This window comes from Mizuhopecten yessoensis, unplaced genomic scaffold (genome assembly GCF_002113885.1).
Source record: "Mizuhopecten yessoensis strain PY_sf001 unplaced genomic scaffold, ASM211388v2 scaffold3575, whole genome shotgun sequence".
Lineage (NCBI taxonomy): Eukaryota > Metazoa > Mollusca > Bivalvia > Pectinida > Pectinidae > Mizuhopecten > Mizuhopecten yessoensis.
This window is the reverse complement of record NW_018405113.1, coordinates 820,001-845,840: the sequence shown is the minus strand read 5'-3', so window position 1 is coordinate 845,840 and position 25,840 is coordinate 820,001. Positions and strand designations below refer to the sequence as shown.

Genomic DNA, 25,840 nt, shown 5'->3' with positions numbered 1-25,840 from the left:
ACGTATCAATCAATACCTGCTCACATGAGCAGATAACTCTGCAATACAAAGAGACGGAATATCTATAAAGTGCTCAAACGGAATTCTGAGAGTCAATATTTAAGGTCGACGACCAAAGTCTATTAATGCAATACTTAAAAACAGAATCCTGAGAATCAATATCTAACCACCGACGAACATAGTTAACAGAGTGCATTAACATAGAACGGTATGTTAAACAGGCATACTAAGAAACACACACTAATCAACGACAACTAAAACGCCCTTATGAACAGTAACGAATTTTATTCTTTGTTCAGTGAAATGAATAAAAACAAAAACAAAAATGGTTAGATTACAAATAACTCATTTTAAGAATAAAGTATCTTGCATCTCCGTCAATGACAATATTAATAGTAGAACTATTTGAATGGTTTTTTTTAAGAACGATAAGAACTTTGATTACATTACGATACAATATCAAGGTGTTTTTCAATGACCAGAAATGGCTAATTGCTTCACAGATTCCCATATCTACGCAGTGAGTCCGGATGCTTTGAACACAGGATACAAACGTGATTGCACTACTAACAGTGTACCAAACATAATTTACACCACACCACTTAGCTTATCTACTTCAAAAATAAAAGTACTGGTTCATGTCAAATTGATGAGTGAAGTATATTATGTCAATTCCGTCTTTGCGTATTGCAGAGTTATCTTTTCTTGGGAGCAGGTATTGATTGTTACGTCATTGGGTTGTGGGAGAAAATTACGTCGGTTTCTCAAAAATTGATGACTTTTCTCTCACAAACAAGTGCCGAAACAATCAATACCTCCTGCCAAGAGAAGATAACTCTGCAATACGCAAAGACGGAATACCCATTATTTGTATCAATATTCAAAAATACATTACTTCACAGGGAGGCTGATATCTATAACGAGGAAACGTTACGTACGTGCGATGAATGTTTTTAAGTTTTGTAATTGAGGTGGTCATTGTCAAAATATCTAGACAAAAATCTTTGGAGTCGGTCAAAAATGTTGTCTTGCTATGCTTTGCAATACAGGAAGGAACTGTTGCCAAAGGTCTTGTCAAATAGCCATGGAAAACTTATGACTGCCCGTGGTTTTAATCCTAGTTTTACTCTCGGCCACAGCAAACCTTCAACTAAACTTGAATTTGTGATTTCCTGCTTATTTCATACCACATATGTCCTCGTTGAAATAGCGATAATTCAATATTTATTGGATAAATAGTTATGAAACATCCAAAACAATGAGTTAATATTCTCTGATTCGTATAATTCTGATTAGTGATTCATCGTTTTATTAATATCAAAGCATACATATTACCATCATTTCATTTGAGTTGAACAGTCAATGAACTGATATAAGCTATACACTGACTGGCCTCATCACCTGTGTGTAAGATTACCAGACAGTGTTGATAAGGTAAGACATATGAAACGCACGTCACTCGCCTAGATAGGATTTCTTTGATCACGCCCATATGCTATGTTTCCACGGGCTATTCTTTTTTAATGTCATTAAGAATTTTTTAAATGTCCTTAAGAAGTTTTATCAATTTTCATTTATAAGTGCATATGCAGTATGTTTGATCAGTCTTATTTAATAGTGGGTTTATACTTTTCGGGACAAGAGTTGTTTGATCTTGACCCCATAAAATTACGTTCACTATCTCTAGGCAACGTTCCATTGAGGAGTGGTGTCTTAATCATTATACACGGAACAGCTTTGTTAGCTTTTCTAAGTTTGGCTTCCTGTGATTTTTGTTTTTCTCACAGCGCATCTATTTAGCTTTCAATATTGTGGTTAGTACAGTATTATAAGTATATGAAAATATATTCAAAGAACAGGAAACTATTTAATTATTCCCCGAAGTACACAATTAAGGATATGATTCTTTTTTTTTTACTGTGACTATGTATCCTGTTATGCTGAACCTCCTAGCAGCCGGAAATTGGTTAAAATGAGCAATTCAGGTTTTCACAATTTTCAAATAAAATCTGTTAATATGAAAGTATATCTATTTCACATTGTTGTTACGACAACTCTAACTTTAAATTCAGCTAATGTTATTCGCTTTGCATTTCAGATAACTTTCTGAATGGTGTTACTTTGCATATGACAGGAAAACAGGAAGATAACACCAACAGCAACCTGTCATCAAACCCATGATTCGACCTCTAAATCGATAGATATACGACATAATAGCAACAAAGGAAAGATTTACATAGAAAACAATGAACATATAAAATGAGGATAAGATCAAGTCTTCCTCAAGGGGGTAAGCGTCGTCTGTTTTTGGACGGTACCCGCCATGTAAATATACGTCAAATCCGAACAATGTAACGTTTCCAACGCAAGATCGGGGAAAAAAATAACCTAAAATACTTAGCATCAAAATAAATAAATAAACTAATTAATAATATTGAATAAAATCGACTTTAATCCTCACACTAAATGAGATATGATATTCCCCTCTAAGATCGTTACGACAACCGCAAAACTTTTATAAGCCAAATAAGCATATCCGTATGCGCATTTGTATACATAACTACAGTGCATTCTTTAATTTATCGATTTGTTTATTCTGTTTATCATGGTTAATAATATTTTCACTCTGCATGGCAAAATTTAACAAAATGATCTTGTTTGATTTTCTGCTTTTAAGCGATGAAAATACGAAGTCCATCCGTGTGATACACTTTGAGAAGTTTGTGTATAAGGGAGGTTTCAGACTCCATGTATCCGTCTTAAGAGGCAGTCAGAACATCGAATGTCTCACCACTCCATGACTATGAGGGGACATATCACCACACTGGTTTCCTGTCTAGTTGAATGTTATCCGGGCACGGTTACCTAAGGGTATACACAAGGCCCTACCTTATATATTGTGTCTGTGCCTTATATTAAGGTAATCTCCATTTGCATATCTATTAAGTGTGAAACGTCTTACTTGTAACTTGTTAATTAGTCACTAATTGATTAACCAGCTCCAAATTATCATTCATTAACGATATTTTAAGAGTTTGTGAATATGGCACACTTTTGGACAGGAGATACTTGTCGGAGATGTAAGGTAGATGTAAAGGCAACATATATCATTAACAATCGTATTCGTCCTAACTTAGAAGTCAAAATAACGGAAATGATATGCAATTGAATGTCTTTGTTTCTATTTCATATATCGTATACAATTAAATGCAGATAAGCCATAACATGTTGGCACTTGGCGTTTCTATTATGTTACGTTCCAATTGGCTGTCATACTGACTAAGAATGTCATCTGAAAACTGCTCGTCTTAATTTTTATATTTACCAATATTTTATTTTCATACAAAATCAAATGAAATTGTCTTGTATAATGAATAAAACAACGACCTTTAGTGGAGGATCAGTAGTGTTCAACCTTTCAATTTTAATGTTTTAAAAAATGGTTACAACACGCCGGCCATGCCTTCATAGCTGATAAGTATGCCATATTATTTGTGTTAGTATGTCACAGTTTGAATCACACAAATTCATGTATTGATAGCTAAAAATAAAACGTCCAATGTCAGCTTGCCCAGCTTGAATGTGCAGTATGTCACTTCTCTATGCGTAAACTAGGTAAAATCTGAAATACTGTAGAATCATTTATTTTCGTGGGGTTAAAATTTCGTTGTTTTTATATACTAGCCAGTTTCAAGGACATTATATTTCACAGATTTCTGATTTACCCCTATCTAAATCATACAAAATTTAATTTTCGTAGGGATTTAATTTCGTTGACTTTTGTTATCAACGAAATAAACGATATTTAATGTCCCACGAAAATTTATTATTTTACAGTATATCTCTATACAGTACCAATTTTTAAAGGTGCAATCAACTGTGTGTTATGTTCATCTTTCAATATACAAGGCTGGATTTACTTGATTCCGATATAGATGTATAAGGTAAGAAATAATCAAAGTACTGAAAGTACTCCAGACACATGCTTTCTTGATGTTGCAACATGTCCAAAATAGCATAGAACAGCATCAACACATATGTACAAGGACAGTATCTGAAGAAACAGGAAAAGGCACCAGCAGGAACTGAGGACATCAAGATAAAAAAAAACGAAACAGAGGGCGAAATACATGTGTTTTTATAAAAGGCTTGGTTGGACTGTATCTCACGCGGCATCGGTCATTTGTTTTCTAGTCAGACTCAGTAAATTAAGCAGCCCACAACGATCTGTGACGCGATGAATCTTCAGTCCCAATACACATAGACATTTTCTAGTAACAAAGTCATGATGGCCACCGTTAAACTTCTACAATGTAGCATATCTGTGGAAAGTTTTTTTTTTTTTATGATCAATATAGAATGAAAATACATGTTGAAACGTATATATTAAAGGAATAATATGCACTTATAGACATATTTTTTCAGTATTTATCGTTTCACAACCCCTCTTATCTAAGATAAGTAAAGCGTTAAACAATTTCGTTATTACTATTGAATATATTATGGTGTAAAAACCGATAACGAAACATGTATCAGTTACCTCAATCCCATTCCTATTATAAACAAAAGTATTCCATCTTTGTTCAAAATTTCTTCTCTGATTCAATACGTTACTTCAATGTTTTTATCCGTCTGATGGTCTGATGGTGTTTTTTAATTTCTTTAAAGCAAGTTTTTTTTTTTATTTAAAAACAAAATTATGGATGATTGGAAAAATGGTCACAATATATGTGTGTAGAATAATGTTTAACGAATATCACACCGGTAAAGCCGATATATCTGTAGCGTATAATTCAGCAGGTTGATGTTTACTGTTCCTCCTGATAATTCTGAAACATATCCACTCTACGCCGATGACGAGTGAAGCCAGGACAATCCCTATACCGATCAGGTAGAAAGCACTTTGCACATCCATTAAGTCTATAACCTTATGCTGATCCCATGTCGCCTCGTAGCACATTTTCTGTCGCGACCACCATTTTCTCTCCCAAACATTCATAAGTCCACTCTCTAAAATCTTCATAGTTCTGAAACACAAAATAACAACATAATTCATAGCAATAGCAATTTGAGCAATAAATGGACTTTATGGCCCTAAGAAATTAAAGCTTTTCGTGAAACTAATTTCATGTGGTTTTATTTTTTTAATGAAACCACATACTTCATCAAAATTGTTTTATACTTACTTATGCCGACTTTAAAATTGTTTATTTTTTTGTAATATTTATCGCAGTTTCAGTGGATATAATGTTTATTATTAATGTTTTAATAAACCCTTCAAATAGTATTGGTTAGTGTTTTTAAAGATAAGAAATGCCACTGTTTGGTAATTGCAATAATTCATAAACCCAACAGATTGATAAAAACACAAATAACGCGTTGTCTTAATCATATTTAAGATTATGATACATTCATAGGGTAGATTGAAAGGTTCCACTTAATTTACCCGAAACAGAATAAATTTGGAAGAATATGCCTAACTACACACAGGTGTTATTAAAAACATGCACATCAATTCTTGATAAAGAGTATATTTGATGTATATTTGTACGGTGTCAACACTTAAAACTGATACAAATATAATGCCGAAATTTTTCCAGGAATGTATCAATTTCGGATAAGTTGTGTGCAGCAGGCATTCGTTAAATAGATTACTCATGCACACGTTGTTATCAAAATTCAACAATATCGTGTTTGGGCTCTATACTTAGGTCAATTCATATACATTGAATTGTCTAAACGTTCTAGAACCAAAGTAAGAGAAACAATTGCCAATGTTTCTCAAATATATGAATAGATATGTTTTGCCTGGTAGTCATGTTTCTTTACTTTATAGTACTGTGTTATTACAGAAAGGGGCAAAATGAAATTAACTAGTTGTGATAGTATCTGTTAAATACCACAAGAAGCGATAAAAATATAAAGCTACGTACTTAAGAGAAAATATATCAGTGTATGGTGAGTTATTGGGTACGCCAAACGCGTATTGCATATGTAGGAATTTCTCGTCTATTGTAGCAAGACCACACTGCTTCGTCATCTGAGTGTCCACTTCGGATTTGGCCGCTATGTAGGCATAGTTTCCACCCAGGACTTTCTGCATGTGTTGGTCAGGGTTCTTGTTAAGAACGGAGGGGTCAGTGGCGTTAAACCGAACCATTCCTCTCCAGATGGCATTGTACTCTGGTATCACGGACTCCTGGTAACCAGTAAAGATGACAAGCATGTGTATAATTGGTGTTAACGAAGAATAATTTAATCTTGCTTGTTACAACCATATTCATTGGCTTCAAAATTTATGTTATCAACCCAACAAAAATGACATCGCCGTTTGTAACGTCGCTTTTGATTGGCTGATACAGCGGCGTAATAATTTCTAAGAGAAAAGAGTCCATCAATAACAATGAAGTTGCACAGGGATTGTGTATAGTAGATTAAATTATAAGGATTGACTTAATTTTTATTTTTTATTTTATGGAGCTATAACGCAAAAAATCGGAGTGTACTTTTCGAGTACACTCCGTTTTTGTGATATATTTCCATAACATGAAAAATGTATCCAAGTTAATCCTTAAATATGCTACCCTAGACAATACGCATAAACTAACTCTAGAAATATATGCCATTAGCGTTATCTAATAATAAACATTATCTAAAAGTTCAGAATAAGTTCAGAGTTATCAAAATTGTAAATCTTTAAAAGTTCTTCCATGAATCAATTATATATTACTTATTAATATAAGAGGCACTTGAGGTTACCCGTCCCACTGCAGGTAAAACACTTGTTATTTCCACTGGGTTTTTTCCCGTTTATACAGTAACCTCCCCTTAATTCCGTTTTGAATATTACTTTCGTTGACTAGGTAGCGCAGTTTGTTAGAACGCAAGTATAACAATCTGGGTTCGAAACATGATCTTGACTCACTTAATTGATTTGAGTTTAAATGTTTATTTTCTTCATAAAAGTTCAACAAGATAGGGATTTATTTTCTGAAATTATTATCAAAGCTACAATCTACAAACAAAAATGAAGTAAAGAATTGTTTGAATCTACGCTTGTTTTACTGGATAGCACACCAAAATAATTTTTAATGTACTAACCATGCATGATGTATTGCAAACATAATGTATTGCAAACATAATGAGCAAATCCCGTCAAAATAGTTATTTAAGAGTATAAGTATGTATTGTTGGAAGCAATGACAGCTATATTGGTGACAACTAGGGTTAATTCAACAAAAGCATTGGACATATGTAATATACCTGGAACATGGTGACAAATACGGTACCACCAAACGTTCCCCAAATAAATCTTTCCTGAGAGACCATCTCTTTGAGGGATTTAAATGGCAGCTTCTCCTTAGATACCGTGAGGGAGGCGATGAGATTACCGCTGTATGTCGCCAAGGATATGATACAGAAAAGCCACCACATGCCAACAAAAAGCCGGCTAGACATAGCATTGGGTGTGTACTTTCCACCTGGCAATGAAATATAGGTAAAAGACCAGTCATGCTGAAAACAGGAATACTAGACGAGACACACATATCAATGAAATAATATTCTACATATGGAAACATATCGACGGTTTATCTATCCGATATACATGACAAGTGTGGTTTATTAACTTGTGAAGAAATATATGTATAAATCAATCAGAGGTTAAAGATGGCCATTTAGGTAAAAATGGGGTATTCACAAATTTCAAATTAAACATTCGAATAGAAATGAGACATTCGTGATTTTTAAACATGAGTGTACAATTCGACATTTGAAATTAAAAATTTGTGATCATCGTTGTTTAACCTCGAATTTCCATCGTAGATGTATAAATGAAATGCTCGAGCGTGTCATGAGCCACAATATACAACATGTACGCGGTACAGGTATCTATCTCCATTATCACCGTGATTGCTAACGATTGCTTAACGAAGCGTTAACAACCTTAGTTTATCGGTTGACAATTAACGCAATTGTGAAATATAGGGCAACAGGTCATCCTACCATAGGTTGACGAGTGTTGCTGTAACTAGTCCATCAGAACTCAACTAGACAAAGGGATGTCACTCCATGTCTTTATTTTGCAAGATGATATTGAGATTGGTTTCCGCTGCCATGCAGCAATAGTTTACTTATCAAATGATATTAAGTGATTTTGGCATTTTTCTTGTATTGAAAAAAAACCCACACACACATGAAATATACATATAACCAGTGACGGAGAAAATTTTGAATTTAAAATGTATAAATGAAATAGCAGGCAGATTCAATCGAACAAGAATCAAAAGAAACAATATGCAGTGTAGATATATATAATGAATAAGTAAGTTCGACGATGTGAATCGTGACAACTCTTTGATTTGAAAATAGACCTATCCTATACCTAGTACCATGTGTCGTTGCTTACCTTACAGCAAGCTTCTGGTATTATCAAAACACAAACCATATACCCTACTAATTGCATATTATACATTGTTTAATGCATTAAAATTAGAAATACAGGTCAGTAATATGAAAAAGGAACTTTAACTTGAACCCATCTTTTAGATTACAAAATATTTCTCACTCGTCAAAGATCGATTTATCCCTGTTAAAAAAAAAAGATTTATAACTGATCAAACAACCATCTGTCCCTTTCGAACAAGCGTTTTTGTCACTTGTCAAAGATATTTTTACCTTTTCAAACTACGCTTCATATTAATCAATATTCGTTGTCACGCATCCGATGTACGTAGTAACGTTGTAAATATGGTGTGTGATTGGTTTAACGTTAATTCTTAGAAATCTAGAAAGATTAATCGGACTATTTCAAAGACTGTTTTCATTTGACAAGAATGTGAATCGAAATCACGAGAAAACTTTGAGAGACCTATATCATTGTAAGATGAACTCATCCTTATCAGGAACTCTAGATTTACTTCAAAGGATGGTACAAATTATCGAACAATATTCCTGACACGTTTCCTGTTGTTTAGGACGTACACTAAATCCCATGTGCAAACCACACCTGCCGTTCTATAATACATATGTGAATTGATACTCATAGATATGTCGATCGATGGTTTTGCAATGCAGAGCAAATTAAATTGATAATGTTATTACTTCCGACAGGAAATTAAACATGATCAAACATCTTCCAATTCGCTGATGAAATCAACATTAGATATACGCTAAAGTTGTTTCGGATGACAGACAAATTCGATCAAAGTTAGATCACGTATTCTAATCAATCATATTAAAAATCAACCAATAAAGCTGATCTAATTACATAACAAAGTGTACTGGTAATCTCTTTTCATACCTGTTATATATATAACACAAAGAGCTATAAGGTATGCGGGCATAGCCATACCTTTTTAATCTTAATATCTTCAATTATAAACAAAACATAATATAACAAAAATTATAGAAATAGAAGTTTTATCATCTTATGTATGCATCCACGTTAATATAAACTACCGCCACTGTATCCTCTAATTAGAGCGCTTAGTGGACCGCTAGGGTCCGAGTAAGTAACCATAAGTGCAGCAACTCGTCAGTTATTCAAATCGAAGGTTATTAATATTGTTACATATCCAGAAAGGTACAGGTGAGACCTTCGTGTACCTGACGTATGAAGCGAATCTGGTATTAGTTATGCATAACAGTTTTCTGTAGCAGATAACCCGCGGGTAATCTACCGGGCCAGACAACCTGCAAACCTCATTTCCTAAACACGATATTGCAAGTTGTGCGGACTATAAACGGAGCGGGTCATATACAAGAAATTACAGTACAAATAGCAGATCTAAAAAGAGAAAATAAATTAATTTGCGGTTTCGTTGTTTTGCCAAATTTTGTGATTGTGTTATACAAATATATTTGTAATTAAATGCCCCAAACCAAACTGTTTGGGCATATGTGTATAAGATTGATAGACAAAAATATATGTTACCGAAAATTCTGCAGTATCAAGGTTTACACTTCACTTATTTTGCCATGTTAATGACGATTTGGTATTGGAACAAACTAACAGATGGAACAGCCTGTTATGCAGGGAATCCTAATAAACAGGCACGTCGTGATACGTTTGGATTTCGTTCTTATTTTTTTTTTAGTTTTCATACTACCATAGCTCTTCCATATTGGCCATTGACATCATAGCATAAAGTATAAAGTATAAACTACAAAGGGACAATACGTGTAGCAACCGGAAGTGAAATATATAATTATAATAATAACACTTATGAGTCCAGCGACGAGGATCCTTAGAATGGAACCTGCGCTGGAAAATATCATTAAGTATCATTAAGTATAGCATGTATTTTCTGTAGGTAACATTGTTACAAATAGTTACCAGAATGGCTACAAAATCCGAAGTTATCGAAATATCAACATATGAAAAAATGAGAAATTAATCGTTCACCTTGTGTTAAAAGAGCTCCAAATAGGTACCAGAAAGATCCCAAGAAGGAGTTAAGGTCACTTCCGTTGGGTTCTCTCTCATCTCCACTGTAGACGGGGCTGATGTTTTCCAGTGCCACAAGTACAAGGGATGCGAGGGGCAGGGACAACCCGATACTGATAATGACAGTGTCACTGTATGGGTCGATCAAAGTACGCCATTTTGTTTCCTGTGGATCCGGTTTCTGAATTAAAACTTCGGAATGGTCGTGAAAAAATGGATGAATGAAGTCCATGACGCGTTCCCTCTGCATTGTGATTGACAGAGGAGCAGCCACAAGGTCTACATCCTAGGCACAGAAGGAGGTTATAAGATACTATTTGCTAGGCTTGTTATAGATAGCGTTGTTTTCTAGGTATTGCCGTAAGGTGAATTATACACTATAGCGATCAAATACTTTTAAATAAATAGCATTGAATACGAAAGAATCCCGTAACTGCCAATTCTCCCCTTTACGCGAAGGTCAGAGCTTGAAGCTGCATATTTTAATTTTATAAATGAAGCAGTGCGGGATATTAACAAAATGATGAAATGAATGAGGTTTATTTGATTTAAAAACTATATTTTACATAAATCATGTTATAGTATTTGTCGACAGGTGTTATTACCTTCCTCTGTAGTTGTCCTATAAGTCCTGTCCAGCTGCCATTATCCAGCATCACTCCAAAATCTCCATCGGGGGGAACTATCACTTCAAAACTATGAAACATGGTTCATTATTGTTTTTTTATTTTCAATCATTGACATGGTTTATTATATATTATGAAAGAATAATTATGAAGAAATTGGTTTGAGGATATCATTATGTCTGAAAAGTGTATACATTTTTTCAACTAGTGACATTTTCTATTAAACGTTTTAAATACAAATATGCCAACACTCACGTGAAGTTCAGTTCTACTGCCAACTGTGCCAGTAGATCTATGCACAGACCTTCGAATGAGGTGTTGGTTTGGAACTCAAACGGGAACACCTGTGATATAGGTTTGTCATGGTGAATATAACAATTTGACGTTTCACTTAACAAAAATAATTTCGATGCTTCTTACCGTCTGTTTAAAAATAAACAAAATAGTGTGTTGCTATTATCACGTTTAATTTATTTTAGTTCTGAAAGTACCGATTAAACACTACCAATCAAGTCCAATTTCACGATTGTTCACTTTCGTTTCCTTAGTAGTGCCATGGTGACTATTTCCCTACCATGTTAAAATACGTGTATCTTAAATCTTGGTTACCTATAAACTTCTCCGGGTTTTCTATGAAGACTTCATAACAGGTATAACATGGAGGTGGGGTGAAGGGGCCGCATACCCCCATGGGTCTGATTCAGCCTTCACCCTTTCTTAACAAACATAAAGCGCTTTAGAGTGCCTTATGTTAGATAGATAAGGCGCTATGTTAAATTGTTGTACATTATTATAATTATTATAATTATCTGTTTCTTTGAATTTGTTTGAGGATAAAAGCGTTCTTTTCTGTTATATCAAAAATCTCTTTTGGTTCCTGTGTTCGTATTATCGTGTCTGTGTATATTGACAAGGCGTACATGCCAATTGCTACATATGATAATTACTCAAGGTGAACACATTTGAAATTAGTATTAAGCTTTATTGTAGCTTCAACCATGTGTAAACATGCGCATTCAAGTCACGAAGCACAGTTGTTTTGGTTTGTTCCTTCTCTTACCGAAATCGGAATAAATCCACAAATGATCGAGGCGTTCTAGTTTTCGCATAACTAAGATGTCCACGATACAAATTTTTGGGATATTGATAAGTTAAAACTGAATGTTATTCTATAATAAATTTAAATATCAAAAGTCTGGTGTCCGAGCGGAATTTCCACCCATGATATTTTAACAGTCGAGTATTTGGGTAAGTTGAATCTAGATGAAGAAGGATTTGTTTCAAGTTCAAGGAAACACTGTTGTTTAACGTATCAGCTTACCGGTTGAGTAGAAACAACAAAATTCCTTTGGTTAAATCCGAAGTGTACATTAGGAAATATACTGGAGTGTAAAAGTATGTCTCCATTTAAGTTGACGGTCCCTACTGGTGACAGTTCCCGGCCATCACCTCGCCACATCAGCGTGTGTATCACAAACTTACGACACACGTTACCACTCTGCAAGGATGAGAAACAATAAAGCATGTTTAACGTTGTGGAACAAACAAAAGCAAACTTACAATTACAGTCTTTGAAAATCGATGATAAAAATATTGATTGTGCTTAATAGTTTGGTTACTTACAATGTAAATGACACATTTCTGCAGTAAGACGGAATACAATAATCACACATTTATATATATTATTTTGGAAATGAAAAAACCCCATCCATCAATGATTTAAAAATTACATCTTTTAATAAGCCTTTTGATGTTGACGGCGTAACCAAGGTGATGACCAAGCAGCTGACGTGAATTGGTTTATTGTTTTTTACACAATTATGTACACGCAGTGTAGTCATAAAAATACAAAGGTTGTCGATGTTTTGGGTATGAATATGATGTTATTCTTGGAAACAAACACGTTTCATGCTACAAACAGCATTTTTGCTAAGAATAGTGATTTAAGTTGTATTACGACAGTTTTAAACGTTTGGTTATACTTGCGTCATAAAACAGCCTAGCAATGGTGTATTTGAGAAACTCGGTGCCAGTCATAATTCCGTGTTCTGTACATTCGTCTGCCAGTAGGATACTTTCGATGGAATGACACGTCTACAAGAGAAAACAATAACTGTATATAGCCGATATTTTGTTTCTAACTAAGCATGTATTTACCGAACATATGTGGCTACAAATCTTCAAAATCTACAAAGTTTCAAAAACAGTTCTCGACAACACACTTTTTTAATATTAAACAAAAATGACGAAAAAGCAATAACAGAATATTGTTATTCGATAACAAAATTGTTTTAAAAGGCGAAAGTCAACTATGTTTTTTTTATGAAATAATGATTCTCATATTGACGAACGATTCAAGAATTAGGCTTTACTATGAAAATGATAGCCAGTTAACAAGTGATAACTTCCTGTGTAATCATGCCTTGTGTTTCCAGTACTATGAGAGTGATAGTAAATTAACTAGTGATAATCTTCTGTTTACCTTTGTCTTGTGTTTCCAGTACTATGAGAATGAAAGCGAGTTAACTAGTGATAAACTTCTGTTTAACTGTGTATTATGTTTCCAGTACTATAAGAACGAAAGCAAGTTAACTAGTGATAACCTTCTGTTTAATTCTGTCTTGTGTTTTCAGTATTATGAGAGTAATAGTAGGTTAACTAGCGATAACCTTCTGCTTAATTCTGTCTTGTGTTTCCAGTTCTATGAGAGCCACGTTGTCCAATGTTATGTTGTTCAGTATTCTTCGTCCTGTGGCATCATTACTGAATAAAACCAGCAACCAGTGGGTGTGGTGCTGAATGGCCGAATCCCGGATATGTTTCTCGGAGTATTCCGAGGCCTAAATTTAAAAAAAAAGTTAACCATGTTTTAAATTACTTACTCCAATCAACTTTCGTGATAAATTATCAAACTTGCGTTGTATATGTCGGTTCGAAAACAAGTTTCAATTCATTATTTATCTTAAAATATGTCATATATAAAATAAATAATACAAACTTAACTAATACGGACCACTAGTCAAATCTTAAATAATAAACAAATCATATCAATGCTTTTTAATACTTTTTACGTTTACAATATTGTGCATGGCTTCTAAAACATTTCCCATTTGCATAAAGTGAAATATCATTTTCGTATTGATATTATATGAAAACGGGCGACGCAAACTATATCGTGTAGAGGATTTAACGTTCCTCTTTGTGATTGTACTGACTTCGTGTCATCCTTACCACATGTAGGAGGAAGTTAGTGAAGTAATCCTCACACAAGACTAGCAGGTTAGCCATACCCTTGGTCACGTTGCTCGCTGACTTCAAACTTCCAAGAATATCAACGATATCTGAATCCGACATTCTTTCGACCATAAAAGTGTTGAACGTAATGCTGTTTTCGGACCAGTGATCCAGCAACAGGTCGACAAGATGCTCTTAAACAGAAGAAAAACTCTATATTTCTCTCCTCCATTCAATGTGTGCATGTTTATGATCTTTCTCAACAGTGAAACGAGCAAGAAGTGTTGAACAACAAAATAGATGTAAGGTGTAGCACATTATCATAATTAAAGGGTACCATTATCATAACCACTATTTAAAAATAAAGATATGGAGACAAAAATAAGGTGATAACATTTATCTTTTTATTTTGAATATAAATCTCTGAAAAAGTAAAATTTCGAAAACTTCATACATTTTCCAAACGTTTTGCGCATTTCATGATGCTTCACCTTGACTTCATCTTGTTACATTTCAAACAGAACTGTTTAAGATTAAGGATCGCGATTCTGATGCTAATTAGCTTATTTAGCCATCAAATACAGCCTTTACTTTGAAAAGGTGTTAAGTAATATTTATATTTTACGGTAACGTTCACAACTAATTGTGAAAAAATATACCTCCATCTTCAATAAATAAAAAGATAATAGACTTACGTAGCTTCTCTTCATAAAATATGTATACCGAAGACCATCTGAGATGTTTTAGAATGGCGTCAGCTATAACTAAAACGTGATTATACCACCAATCGTGTTCGTTTATTGGCATTGTTATTTCAAAATGAGCACTTCCGTTTTCCCTGCACGGCGAACATTCGTCTTCGCCATCAACAGATTGTCCAGATGTAGCTAAAGGTGAATATGGGGGATTAGTCAGACTGGACATCGAGATAACTTCCATTTTGCCAAATGACTGCTGGAGTTGGACAGGGAACGCTTTCATGAGTTCAGATGACATGATGACTAAATCCGTATTATTTTTCTGAAGTGCCATCACTGTTCAAATAAAGAGCACATTGTGGGTCTCACAACAACGATCACAAGTAGCCAACTTTATTTTTAACACGAGGGTTGCGATTAAGTAGCTGTGTTCTTCTCGACATTGCTAGAGAACAATATAACAGGTTCTTATATTATTGCAATAAACAAGACGCTTCATAGGAGATATCAAAATGTATTACTTTTTACAACAGTTATGAAAAAAATCGCTCAACTATTATTAATCTTTCTTTTGAGTCCTGATGGTAGCGTGCCAGAGGTCTCTTAATGTGACAGGAAAACAGAATGTACCCAGGAGACCGTACAGGTGATCCTATACCTTTACACGAGGATCGAACCCTGGAACCTCGGGGAAAAGAGGAGTGCTTTACCTACTGCGCCACATAATATAATCATTTACATTGTCAATTAATCCACGATGTATTAAATGGCATTCCTTTGCGTGTGTCAATTTGTTTAAGTAAAATTTAGCAAAAAACTGTCAATCCATAATAAATTGGTTGTTTTATTTCAACACTTTGCCATATTGCCGGTATTTTGATAACACGATTGTGTGAAATCGAAGTCATATTTCATGGTTGACTTCTTCAATCATGTTCTTCTCCTGTAATGGTTCTGCGTATGATAAAGTAGAAAATGTATTTTACCTTAAATAAAATCTTAGTTTATGAAACTAGCCAAATAAAATAACTCCAAATTAGTTCGATAAACACCACATTAAATAAATATTATTTGATGTGTTCACATACTACAATAATGATATACAATGTAATAGAAACAATACATGGTGATAATATGGATCAGCTTACGTTGTCGGATTATATTGTATATTTCTTTTTCATGAACCTCTTGTAGTCGAACCCTCGTGATGCCATCGGGCACATGTAGCTGGTATGTGGTATTTGTGAAGTTGCCCTCGTTACCACATGGATTCAGGAGGATATCTGAAATCGTTATTACAATAATATGACAAATAAGTTAGCTGTGTTGGTCAAACTTAGAACATCTTCATTATGTACGTAAAACAGATTTTGGGATCGCCAATCAATTGTGACTACTGAGGAAAGACGCGTAAACGTTGAGGATATGAAACTTTAATAAAACGTTATTTTCGAATGACTTTCCATTTAATATGATATTTCGAAATGGTCTTATCTTTAAATTGAAATGTCACATGTATTCTTTGTCATGAACATAATGTCCTTCATCAACATTTTCAATCTTATGTTGTTTGTTCGGACGTTAGAACAACAAAATAAACTTCAGTCTCTGAACATAATTATCCAAGTTTATATAAATGATCTTATACATTTTATCCGGGAAAAATTCAAACTTCTAAATGACATAGGTGAAACAAACATGATTTACCAGAAATTGGTAATATTTAACACTACAGTCAGTTCTATGACATCATATTAGTTTCCCAGTAGATAACATGACTATTGACATTACTATATTCTAACTGATCAAAATCGTGCTACCAAAGTTATATCACTCAGCAAAATTTTGGCAGGGGCTTATTCCCTACATCACATCTGAGGCTATATCGTGAATTATATGTTAAGTCGTAAATGTGACGTCGTTTTATGGCAACAAACTTAACCTTTATTTAAAGAGCAATATCTTGTAAAACATAAGATATCTTATATAAGTTTCTTTAAGAGATACCATATATAGAAATGCGTCTATAAAAAGCAAAAATTGAATTGGAAAATAATAAACTCCTTGCCAGAAAATGCCGAGCACACAAATGTTGTTAGATTTCAGACTGAGAGATTTACAATAACTTTTTGCAGACTTCTAAATCTGAAGTTGTAAGCTAACCAATCTTATCCTGTTTTATAAAAGTATTGATGGGCACTGTTTATATACATGTACTTACGTCAGTGTTACTGTTAACAAATGATTAATCGTGATGAGGTTCCGAAGGGAGAAAGCATTATTACAATATATATTTAATTGTCTGTCTAACGAGGATATCGATTTTTACATGATATCTTATATACATTTTTCTTTACGATATATCATATCATGCATAGGATATCTATATCGTTTAAAAGACAAATGTCTTGTAGAAAAATATGTTATATCTCTCATTTGAATATAAGATAATTCATAGAAAAATAGAATATATGAAAAATTATATAAGATAGTTTTTATCATTGATGAGATGAGTATCTTACATAACAGAGAAGAAATAGCATGAAATAATATTAAATTAGGCTTAACATTGCTCCTTAATTGTAACATGCTTGCCATAGTTTGTAATTTTGTAAGTTATCATTCTACTGATATGATAATCAAATATATAATTCGAGAAAGATATAATCATATTTATTGCAGTTTTGTTATTATCTCTCTGAAATATCATAGCACAATTTAACATCAGACTACATATCCTGCGACACTAAAGATGACCTCGAGTCTGATCTGTATTTGCGTATCAACGAAATACAAAATGAAATGTAATGAGTATCTCCCGGTCTCAACGAATATGGTAAACTGACAGCGCCGGAAAAAAGTATATCAATAAAATTGTAGCAGCGTTAAAGAATAAAAAGATAAGGACAGCATCTGTTGATAAGTCGGTCAAATACTAATCCGTCCCGTTTGTTTGACGTGGATGTAGCAGGCATACAATAGAAGATATTAGTGTCTGAGCATGTTCGTTAAATTTTGTGTTTGATAAATTAGAATGAAAAAAAAAATAGCTAATATTGCGTTTCGTTTGTGACGGTAGGTACAATATAATTAGCAAAGGTTTATAGTAAGGACGTTTGGACTATCTATAAAATAAAATAAACATCTATTTTAGAATGCATATGTATCGATTATCTACATAATGTTATCTTGTCTATGCTGTTATATAATAAATTTGAATTGTTAAAATTGTTTTAAACAAATACCAGTATGTGAAAAGTATTTCTAAATGGACATTAACCATTCAAGCGACTTGTTTTTGTTTTTGTTTTGTGTTATTATGAAAGATTCAAGTCACTCTTTTCTCACTAAACAAAACTCCCTACGGTCTTGGTTTGACGAAAATATACGGCTTTCTGCTCACTCAGTGTTTATTTGACTATTGTGACCATATAAGGTATCCGGGAACGGAAGTACTAAGAGCATTTTTAACTAAAGAAAATGACAAATTGTCATGTCACTAAAAAACTTGGTCTTGGTGTATTTAAAAAAAACCACTGAAAAATAGTATGCCAAAGTAATTAAAGTGATTTATTACCTTGAAAGACCAGGACGTGTCAATGACGAGGTGGGATCATGTTTTATGGACTTTGTATGAAAAGTGTGATTTTAATAGGATTTAATAGGAAAGAAGATAGTATTTGAAATGCAACGTTTTTAATAATCATGGCGGTGCTTTGTGACATACATACTTTGTCAATAGATATATAGTAGTAATTAATGATATGTGATTTGTATATACATTTTTAACAGTCGCCGAGTGTCCATTTACAGCATTGCTGAATTTTATACAGAATCGTGTTCTACATACTGTTTGCAATATAGCAACATGATATTGATACATTATTCATTCCTGGTTTCCACTGCATACAAATCCATTACCCCCTCACCTATTCCCGTATTTGTTCTGTTGTTCATATTACTTCATTCCTGTAGCTAGTGTTGAAATAAATGATTATGAAGCAGGTAACAAATTTACATAAGTGTCATGACACTTGGTTTTGTTTACTTTTCTATTTCAGAGCATGTAATGTACAATTTATATTTCAATGTATTCTTAAAATATACGAATGAAACAAGGTTTAAACCAAAACGACACATGCATTTTGCTCAATAGTATAGGGTTAACAGTATAATCCGAGTAGAAATATAGTGACAATGTGTAATAAACAACCGCCACAAAAAAACGCCACAAAATAACGTATTATTTAATTTTATTTATAATACAAGAAATTAAACTAAATATGAAGCGCTCTATTTTAAATTAAAAATTATGATTGTTGAACAATTTATTTTGATTCATAAGCAAAAGAAAGAATGTCTCTATCCGAAATATAAGCTCAAACAGGAGACGACGCCTATGTCGAAGACAAAGTGAATGGTGGGCGATTTTACGTCAATCTGATTAAAATCATCTGTTACATGCATTGCTCCGCCTGAACATCTGAATGTGCCGCGATCAGGGTCACGTTCAAGTGACCTTAAGATGAACCAATCAGAGGCGCGCTGGCAAAAGTTTGCCAGCGAATCGGAATATCATGGTTGATAGATAAATAGCGAGGGGTATCGAACAGATTAGTTTTCCAAAACAAATATGGCGGCGGGAACTGATGTTTCTTCCACGCCAAGGAAAACGTACCCATTGGGTAATAATTGCGTAGGTAACACCACTTGCAGTCTTTCTTCTCTAATAAAGCTTCGATTTTTTATCTGTTCGGGATTCAGACGATCAATCTCAAATAACTTCAGAACTTTCGCATCATTCTCATCAATGTCCGACATATTTGTTACATCTCCGAGCGCCCTTTTAAAAGAGGGTCTCTGATTGGTCAAAATTTAATGAGTATTTATAAATATAAAGGTCACCTGAACGTGACCCTGACTGCGGCACACTCAGATGTTCAGACGTAGTATACGAAGTTAACGAAGTCATGTAACATATAATTTTAATCAGATTGATTTTACGTATCCTTACACTGTAAATAGCAGCGGAGTTATGATCTCATAAATAAACCTCCTCATAGAAAAGAAACAAGGGGTATTACCACATCTATTGGCATATTTATATATACAGTAAAGTAATGACGACAGCGCGGACAATAATGACAAAATAACACGAAAACGACATCGTAAGAGCTGATAGCGCTAGGGAATTGGTCGAGTGTCTTCGTTTTTATAGGGTTTTATTTTATCTATTTACCATCACAAAAACCATCGATTGTTTTTTAATTACATGTATATATAGTTAATAACGAGATTTACATCAATACTAGTCGAATATTATTCTATCTTTTGAAATACATACTTACCAAAAAGGAATTCTGATTAAACTAGTATAATGAAAAGGCGACAAAAAGTAAAACCTTGAACTTAAATCTTCATAGTCATAGAACCAAACCAACTATCATTGATAATGATGTTTTGGATGGATCTACCTTAAGTAGAAATACATTTCTCTTGTTTTCGAATCATTTATTTATAAATACTCAAAACTTGCTTCTTTGACAGCGATTCAATTAGAGATTCTGTATGGCATATGTGACCCTACAAAATGTTTGAGCCGGAACTCCTTTTTCAATCTCGAATCCTTCGGTTGAATTAATCAACTAATCCATGAATTGAAACAAAACTTGATATCTAACATTTGAGCGACATTTTCCGCTACGGAAACTCCGTTCTCGACGCCACTTTGTCACTTTGTTCAGTTCAATATTTGGGCATCAAAGTACAAATCTTTCCGGAAAATCACGAGTAATGTTGAGAAGAAGATAGCCTCGTCACTTATGTCTCTACCTCATATCGCAGACAATAAGTTTTTGTTTGGACGAATATATGTCCGTCCGCCGTAAAAAAAAAGTGGGGGTCTTTTCTGCCACGTCAGATTAAGAAATTTAGAGGTATTGCTTTTTAACGTGTGATAACTTGAATAAACGTCATTTCAAGTAACAAATTCGTAAAACATGCTTATCGGAATAATACCAACTGCGTGATACCATATTTGATACACTGCTCTTGTAATGCCATGTTGTACACAGCAGCCAAGAACCAAACGATCCTATTGAATTTAAAAATATAGATCCCATATATACTTACATGCGTCATATTGCAATCCCCTCGAGGCCCCAACACGTAGTACTGCCAGAGTGACCAATGAACAAAGGATTGGTGAACCCTTCATTTTCTTGACAGATAACCCATTCCTGTAAGAATACACTTCCAGTGTCCAGAACGTGCACGTGCACGTATCACCAAAGCGAACTTTTTACTTTTTGTCCAATCAACAATCTGATCGATTATTAAATACCATGCCGCATCATTGTGTAACGTAATTGCTGCTGTTAATGTCGTCCTATATAGACTCATCTACCTAATATTGTAGAAGATTAAAACCGATTTATTGATAGTTTTATTCCAGTGGTTTTGGTTCATAGAGTAATAAACCTGGGTAACGTTCCTTAATTTACTGTCTATTAGCTGATTATTCGCGGTATTTCCCTTCGGAACCCAAGAGGATCGAAGTAATCACCCACCAGTATCGTATTACTTGACGTGGATAAAGGCTTCCATTTACTTAATAAGAATTGTTTTGAATGCAGCTTTACAACATGAAAGCTATGAATGCACATTTCGGCTTTGTCTTTTTTGTAGGATTTATCGTTTAAGTTATTGGCTCATATCCTTTATCGGTGGATGAAAGGGGTTGACTCATGTCGTTCTTAAAGATGTTTGCTTAATGAACAGTAATCTATTTTAGAAAACAATGCTATTACTCTAATAATGTGTCCGTGTACACAATGTAAATCTTATATGTGTTTCGTAAGATATATATTTCATATTACATTTAAGGTTTACTCGCGATCATATTCCGTCTTTGCGTATTGCAGAGTAATCTTCTCTTGTGAGCAGGTATTTATTGTTACGTCATTGGTTTGTGTGAGAAAATTACGTCGTTTTCTCAAAAATTGATGACGTTACTCTCATAAACAAATGACGTAACAATCAATACCTGCTCACATCTTGGGATAAACACATGATATCTTGGAACTAAAAGCTAATAACCAAAAGTACGGTTAAATAGGTGTCCAGTAAGTGTTACTTTAGTCATAACAGAATGTATTCAAAAGACAGATACATTGTTTATACCTTATTGGAAAAAATATTCAGGACACTAGCAGTTTAATATATTTGTAGACTACGTCTATATGTCCTTTAACCTATATCTGTATTTATCATATTCATGTCACGATACGGTTAACAGTCATATAGTGGTGTTTATTACATACTTACTAATAAATATGTTGTTTTTTTTGTATATGCGATACGACACAATTACTCTAACCCATGTCAGCCCTCGCCGTATCACACCCCAAAAGCCGTATCACACCCCAAAAGTCGTATCAGCCCCCGCCGTATCACACCCCAAAACGCGTATCAGCCCGCAAAACCTGTATCACACCAATTTTGGACATTTTTCGTTTTTCAATATTTCAAGAGGAAAATAGGTCATAAGATAGTAGCTTTTATAAGAAAGTATGTAATAAACAGAATAAAACACGCCTTTTTCCATATCACACCCAGTATCAACCCTCGACCAATATCGAGTTGATACTGGGTGTGATAAGGAAAAAGGCATGTATTATTCTCTATATATCATTTAACACGTATTGTCTCGCCCTCCATCCTTTGACGATTTATTGATTTTCTTGTTCGTTTTTAATGATGTTTGTGCTTCATTAAAGTTCAACAGTGCAGCATAGCAAAACAGATATAATTACCAGCCTCTTCATATTCAATCAATCTTTTTGTCCTGACAAAATGCAACGTTTGCGTATATACCGGTATCGCGTATAGACATATTGACAATGCATTGATAATGCAAGACAATACGTTAATAATGCAATACCGGTTATTATTATTTTTATTTATTTTACAATATACTGTATTACTATTTCTTTTACAGCCACGACGGTTCGTTCGTTACCAAATATTTACCATTTTACATGTAACATGTGTTGTTATGTGACAATAATGTGCATTCATATACATGTACAATTTGTCATTTTTCGAATTGATAAATTGTACATGAAATACTGAAATATTGTTATTGATAGTGTCATCAATCATGGCCGAGTTATTTACATATGTGTAGTTGTTTTAGCACTCCAAGGCAGCGATACAAGTGTCTGACTGTGCCCAGCTTGAAGTATTGACTAAATAGTAGGATTGTGAGCACTTGGAGACATTGGCTGAAGAGAAGCATAGCAAGCTCTCTGGGGTATTGACTCAAAAGTAGAACTGTAACTCCAGGGTTTTGACATAAATGTCGGATTGTGAGCACTCAAAGATATTTTGACAAGTGTAGGATTGTGAGTACTCCAAGATATTGAAATAAATGTTGTGTAAGGTCGTTGTTAAAAGATGGCTAAAACTTTAACTATTTTGTTCTCAGATTACAGACAAACATTAAACTCTCGTTAAATTTCTGAATAACTATAACTACATGCTAATGCTCTCTTTCCCTACATAGACACATTTCTATAGTCGATAACTACCCAATATTTTCAATATGGTAAAGTTTCATTTATTTTCCATTTATTCGACTTGATGCTGAATAACGGGAGATAACTCATTTTCATTTTCTAATCAAATTCTCGATTTGACTGTGCATAGGCGCATAGGCCGATGTTTCTTATGTGCATTTTATAATCAGAGTTTGTTCAATTGCATATTATCCGATAATATACGACATGTACGTCTAGAAACTATTTGCACTGCCAATAGTTATATGACTATATATACGGGTAATTATAAAACCCATTTTCAATTATATATTGATCAAATATGATATATCCGGTTACAGGCATAGAATATAAATGCTATCAACACACATGATATCAAGCTATTCCTCTTTAAAATAATTTGCTCAATACCTATCGTCTGTCTATCTCAACTATAAAATATTTACATTAATGTTCATCGCTGTAACCGGAATGGGGAATGACTTATATCAGAGACGTATATATTATGCCTGTGGTATGATCATTTTGTTTTAAAACAATAAAATATCTTAAATACATATATGGAAGATGTGCATATCAACATAACCCATGACTGACAAGATACCCTACAGTGTAGGATTCCATCTGCGACAATACACCAGAGGCAGAATGTAGATATATCTTCGGTCTCGCTTCACCGAGCGACTAGCATGAGCCAACACAACGCAGATATCTAATTTGCGCTAGATCGCCGAAAGGACGAATGGCGGTGGGCGTTTAATCCGTATATGTACATGTACAACATTTAGACATAATATAATTCCTGTCAATAATAAGTTATGTATATTGTGCGACAATGATGTAGAAAACGAGTATCATTTTTTAATGGAATGTATATTTTATGATGATCTTAGATCTGTAATTTTAACGTATACGAAATTTTCAATGATATGAACAAATTTGAACAGTTCAGATATGTGATGTGTGAACCAGTTCTCCAAAAGACACTAGCTACCCAACTTTCTCTTATGTGGAGGAGAAGAACTATGTTTCTCCCATATTAAATAATTAGATGTGCAGGTATGGGGTGGGGGATATATAATTTGTCGGTGGGGATAGGCCCAACCACTCTTGTATATCCCTTACCCTTTTGGGGTACATACATGGTATTATATATATATGGAAATTTTAGTCCTGTTACAAATAACATTTTATCATGCATAATTGTTTTTACAAAAACTGGTTTATAACATCACATGTTTGAAGATATAATTTTAAACGTAAATAGTTTGATTGTTCTTATTATATAACGTGTCTAATAAGTCATTTTGGCTAGACACATTTTATATTCAAAGGTATATATGTATTGTGATTTTATGAATACTATGTGTTTGACACGAACATAAAATATTTGAACTTTGAACTATAATTACAATAATCCGAGTTCCTTATATACCCCTTTATCACAACCTACTTCGAAGGTCGTCTCAAAGCGGTTCACAAATTATTATCCGTGGTTATAATCCATGACAAAATGCAATAGAACTAAATATATACAAATGAACCCCTCAGTAATGTGTCGATAATTAACAGCTTACCACCGTCATCTGATGTGAAAATACGTACGTCGCAGTCTGACCTTGACTGCGCAAAACGACAATAAAGAGATATCTCGATCATCGAAATCAATCTGCACGACCAGGAAAAAATCGGAGATCGCCCACGGAAACCTGTATCAAAAAGCGGGACAAATGTAATTTCCTCCGATTTCTCTGAGGTGACAGTTGGACCGCTGTCTACTCTTCTTTAACAGACCTACTGAACCACCTAAGAAAAACCCTATACATCCTTAATTTTAGAATGAACCGTACGTCCCGAGTAAACCACCCTGACAGTACACGTGACAGCCTACATGCCGCACGAGACAAATTGTTCCCGCATCTACTGCGAACCGAGGGAATATTTTAGTTTACGAGAAAATACCAGCACATGCAGAGTAAAGGGGAATAACTCCTATGACACTGAAATCGTCAGCTCATCTGTCACTGTGAGAATGCTTTTTTTTCTCACAAATATAATTTATTTCGAGTATTAAGCGTCAAAATGGTATCCTATTCAAGTCAAGTTTGTTATGAAAACTGAGATGGTAATGGAAATGTGAATTATAAAAAATGTGAAAGTAATTGGTACCTTTAAAACGTACATTTTTTTTAATTGAAATAATTGGAGCCAAATCTTGAAATATTTTAATCATACTTCTGTATCTACATTAATTAAAATGACTTTTGTGCAATCAGA

General features: G+C 33.9%; 2 protein-coding genes across 2 annotated transcripts; both read right to left on the bottom strand.

The window, feature by feature from the left end:
* Positions 1–3,765: 3,765 nt before the first annotated feature.
* LOC110447679 (glutamate receptor ionotropic, kainate 3-like) lies at positions 3,766–12,565 on the bottom strand. Its single transcript, XM_021493522.1, has 7 exons — positions 12,395–12,565; positions 11,329–11,417; positions 11,053–11,143; positions 10,406–10,733; positions 7,264–7,481; positions 5,934–6,199; positions 3,766–5,027 (listed from the first exon to the last, which is right to left on the bottom strand). The coding sequence occupies exons 1-7, from the start codon at positions 12,530–12,532 to the stop codon at positions 4,757–4,759; spliced, it is 1,401 nt and encodes a 466-aa protein (XP_021349197.1). The 5' UTR covers positions 12,533–12,565; the 3' UTR covers positions 3,766–4,756.
* A 461-nt stretch (positions 12,566–13,026) lies between these two features.
* On the bottom strand, positions 13,027–21,292 carry LOC110447690. Its single transcript, XM_021493536.1, has 6 exons — positions 21,138–21,292; positions 16,154–16,288; positions 15,003–15,341; positions 14,305–14,501; positions 13,743–13,913; positions 13,027–13,167 (listed from the first exon to the last, which is right to left on the bottom strand). Exons 1-6 carry the CDS (start codon positions 21,220–21,222, stop codon positions 13,027–13,029), a joined length of 1,068 nt encoding a protein of 355 aa, XP_021349211.1. The 5' UTR covers positions 21,223–21,292.
* Between the last annotated feature and the right edge of the window lie 4,548 nt (positions 21,293–25,840).

Excerpts from the sequence above, each read along its gene's own strand:
- LOC110447679 (XM_021493522.1), bottom strand. The coding sequence starts at position 12,532 with ATGTGGCGAGGTGATGGCCGGGAACTGTCACCAGTAGGGACCGTCAAC. Across the intron at positions 11,144-11,328 it reads GCAGTAGAACTGAACTTCAC|TTTTGAAGTGATAGTTCCCC; the intron begins GTGAGTGTTGGC and ends CATGTTTCATAG. Across the intron at positions 7,482-10,405 it reads TGGAGCTCTTTTAACACAAG|GTGGAAAGTACACACCCAAT; the intron begins GTGAACGATTAA and ends TTTCATTGCCAG.
- LOC110447690 (XM_021493536.1), bottom strand. The coding sequence starts at position 21,222 with ATGAAGGGTTCACCAATCCTTTGTTCATTGGTCACTCTGGCAGTACTA. Across the intron at positions 16,289-21,137 it reads GGGATTGCAATATGACGCAT|ATATCCTCCTGAATCCATGT; the intron begins GTAAGTATATAT and ends TAACGATTTCAG. Across the intron at positions 15,342-16,153 it reads ATACAATATAATCCGACAAC|TGATGGCACTTCAGAAAAAT; the intron begins GTAAGCTGATCC and ends TTATTTGAACAG.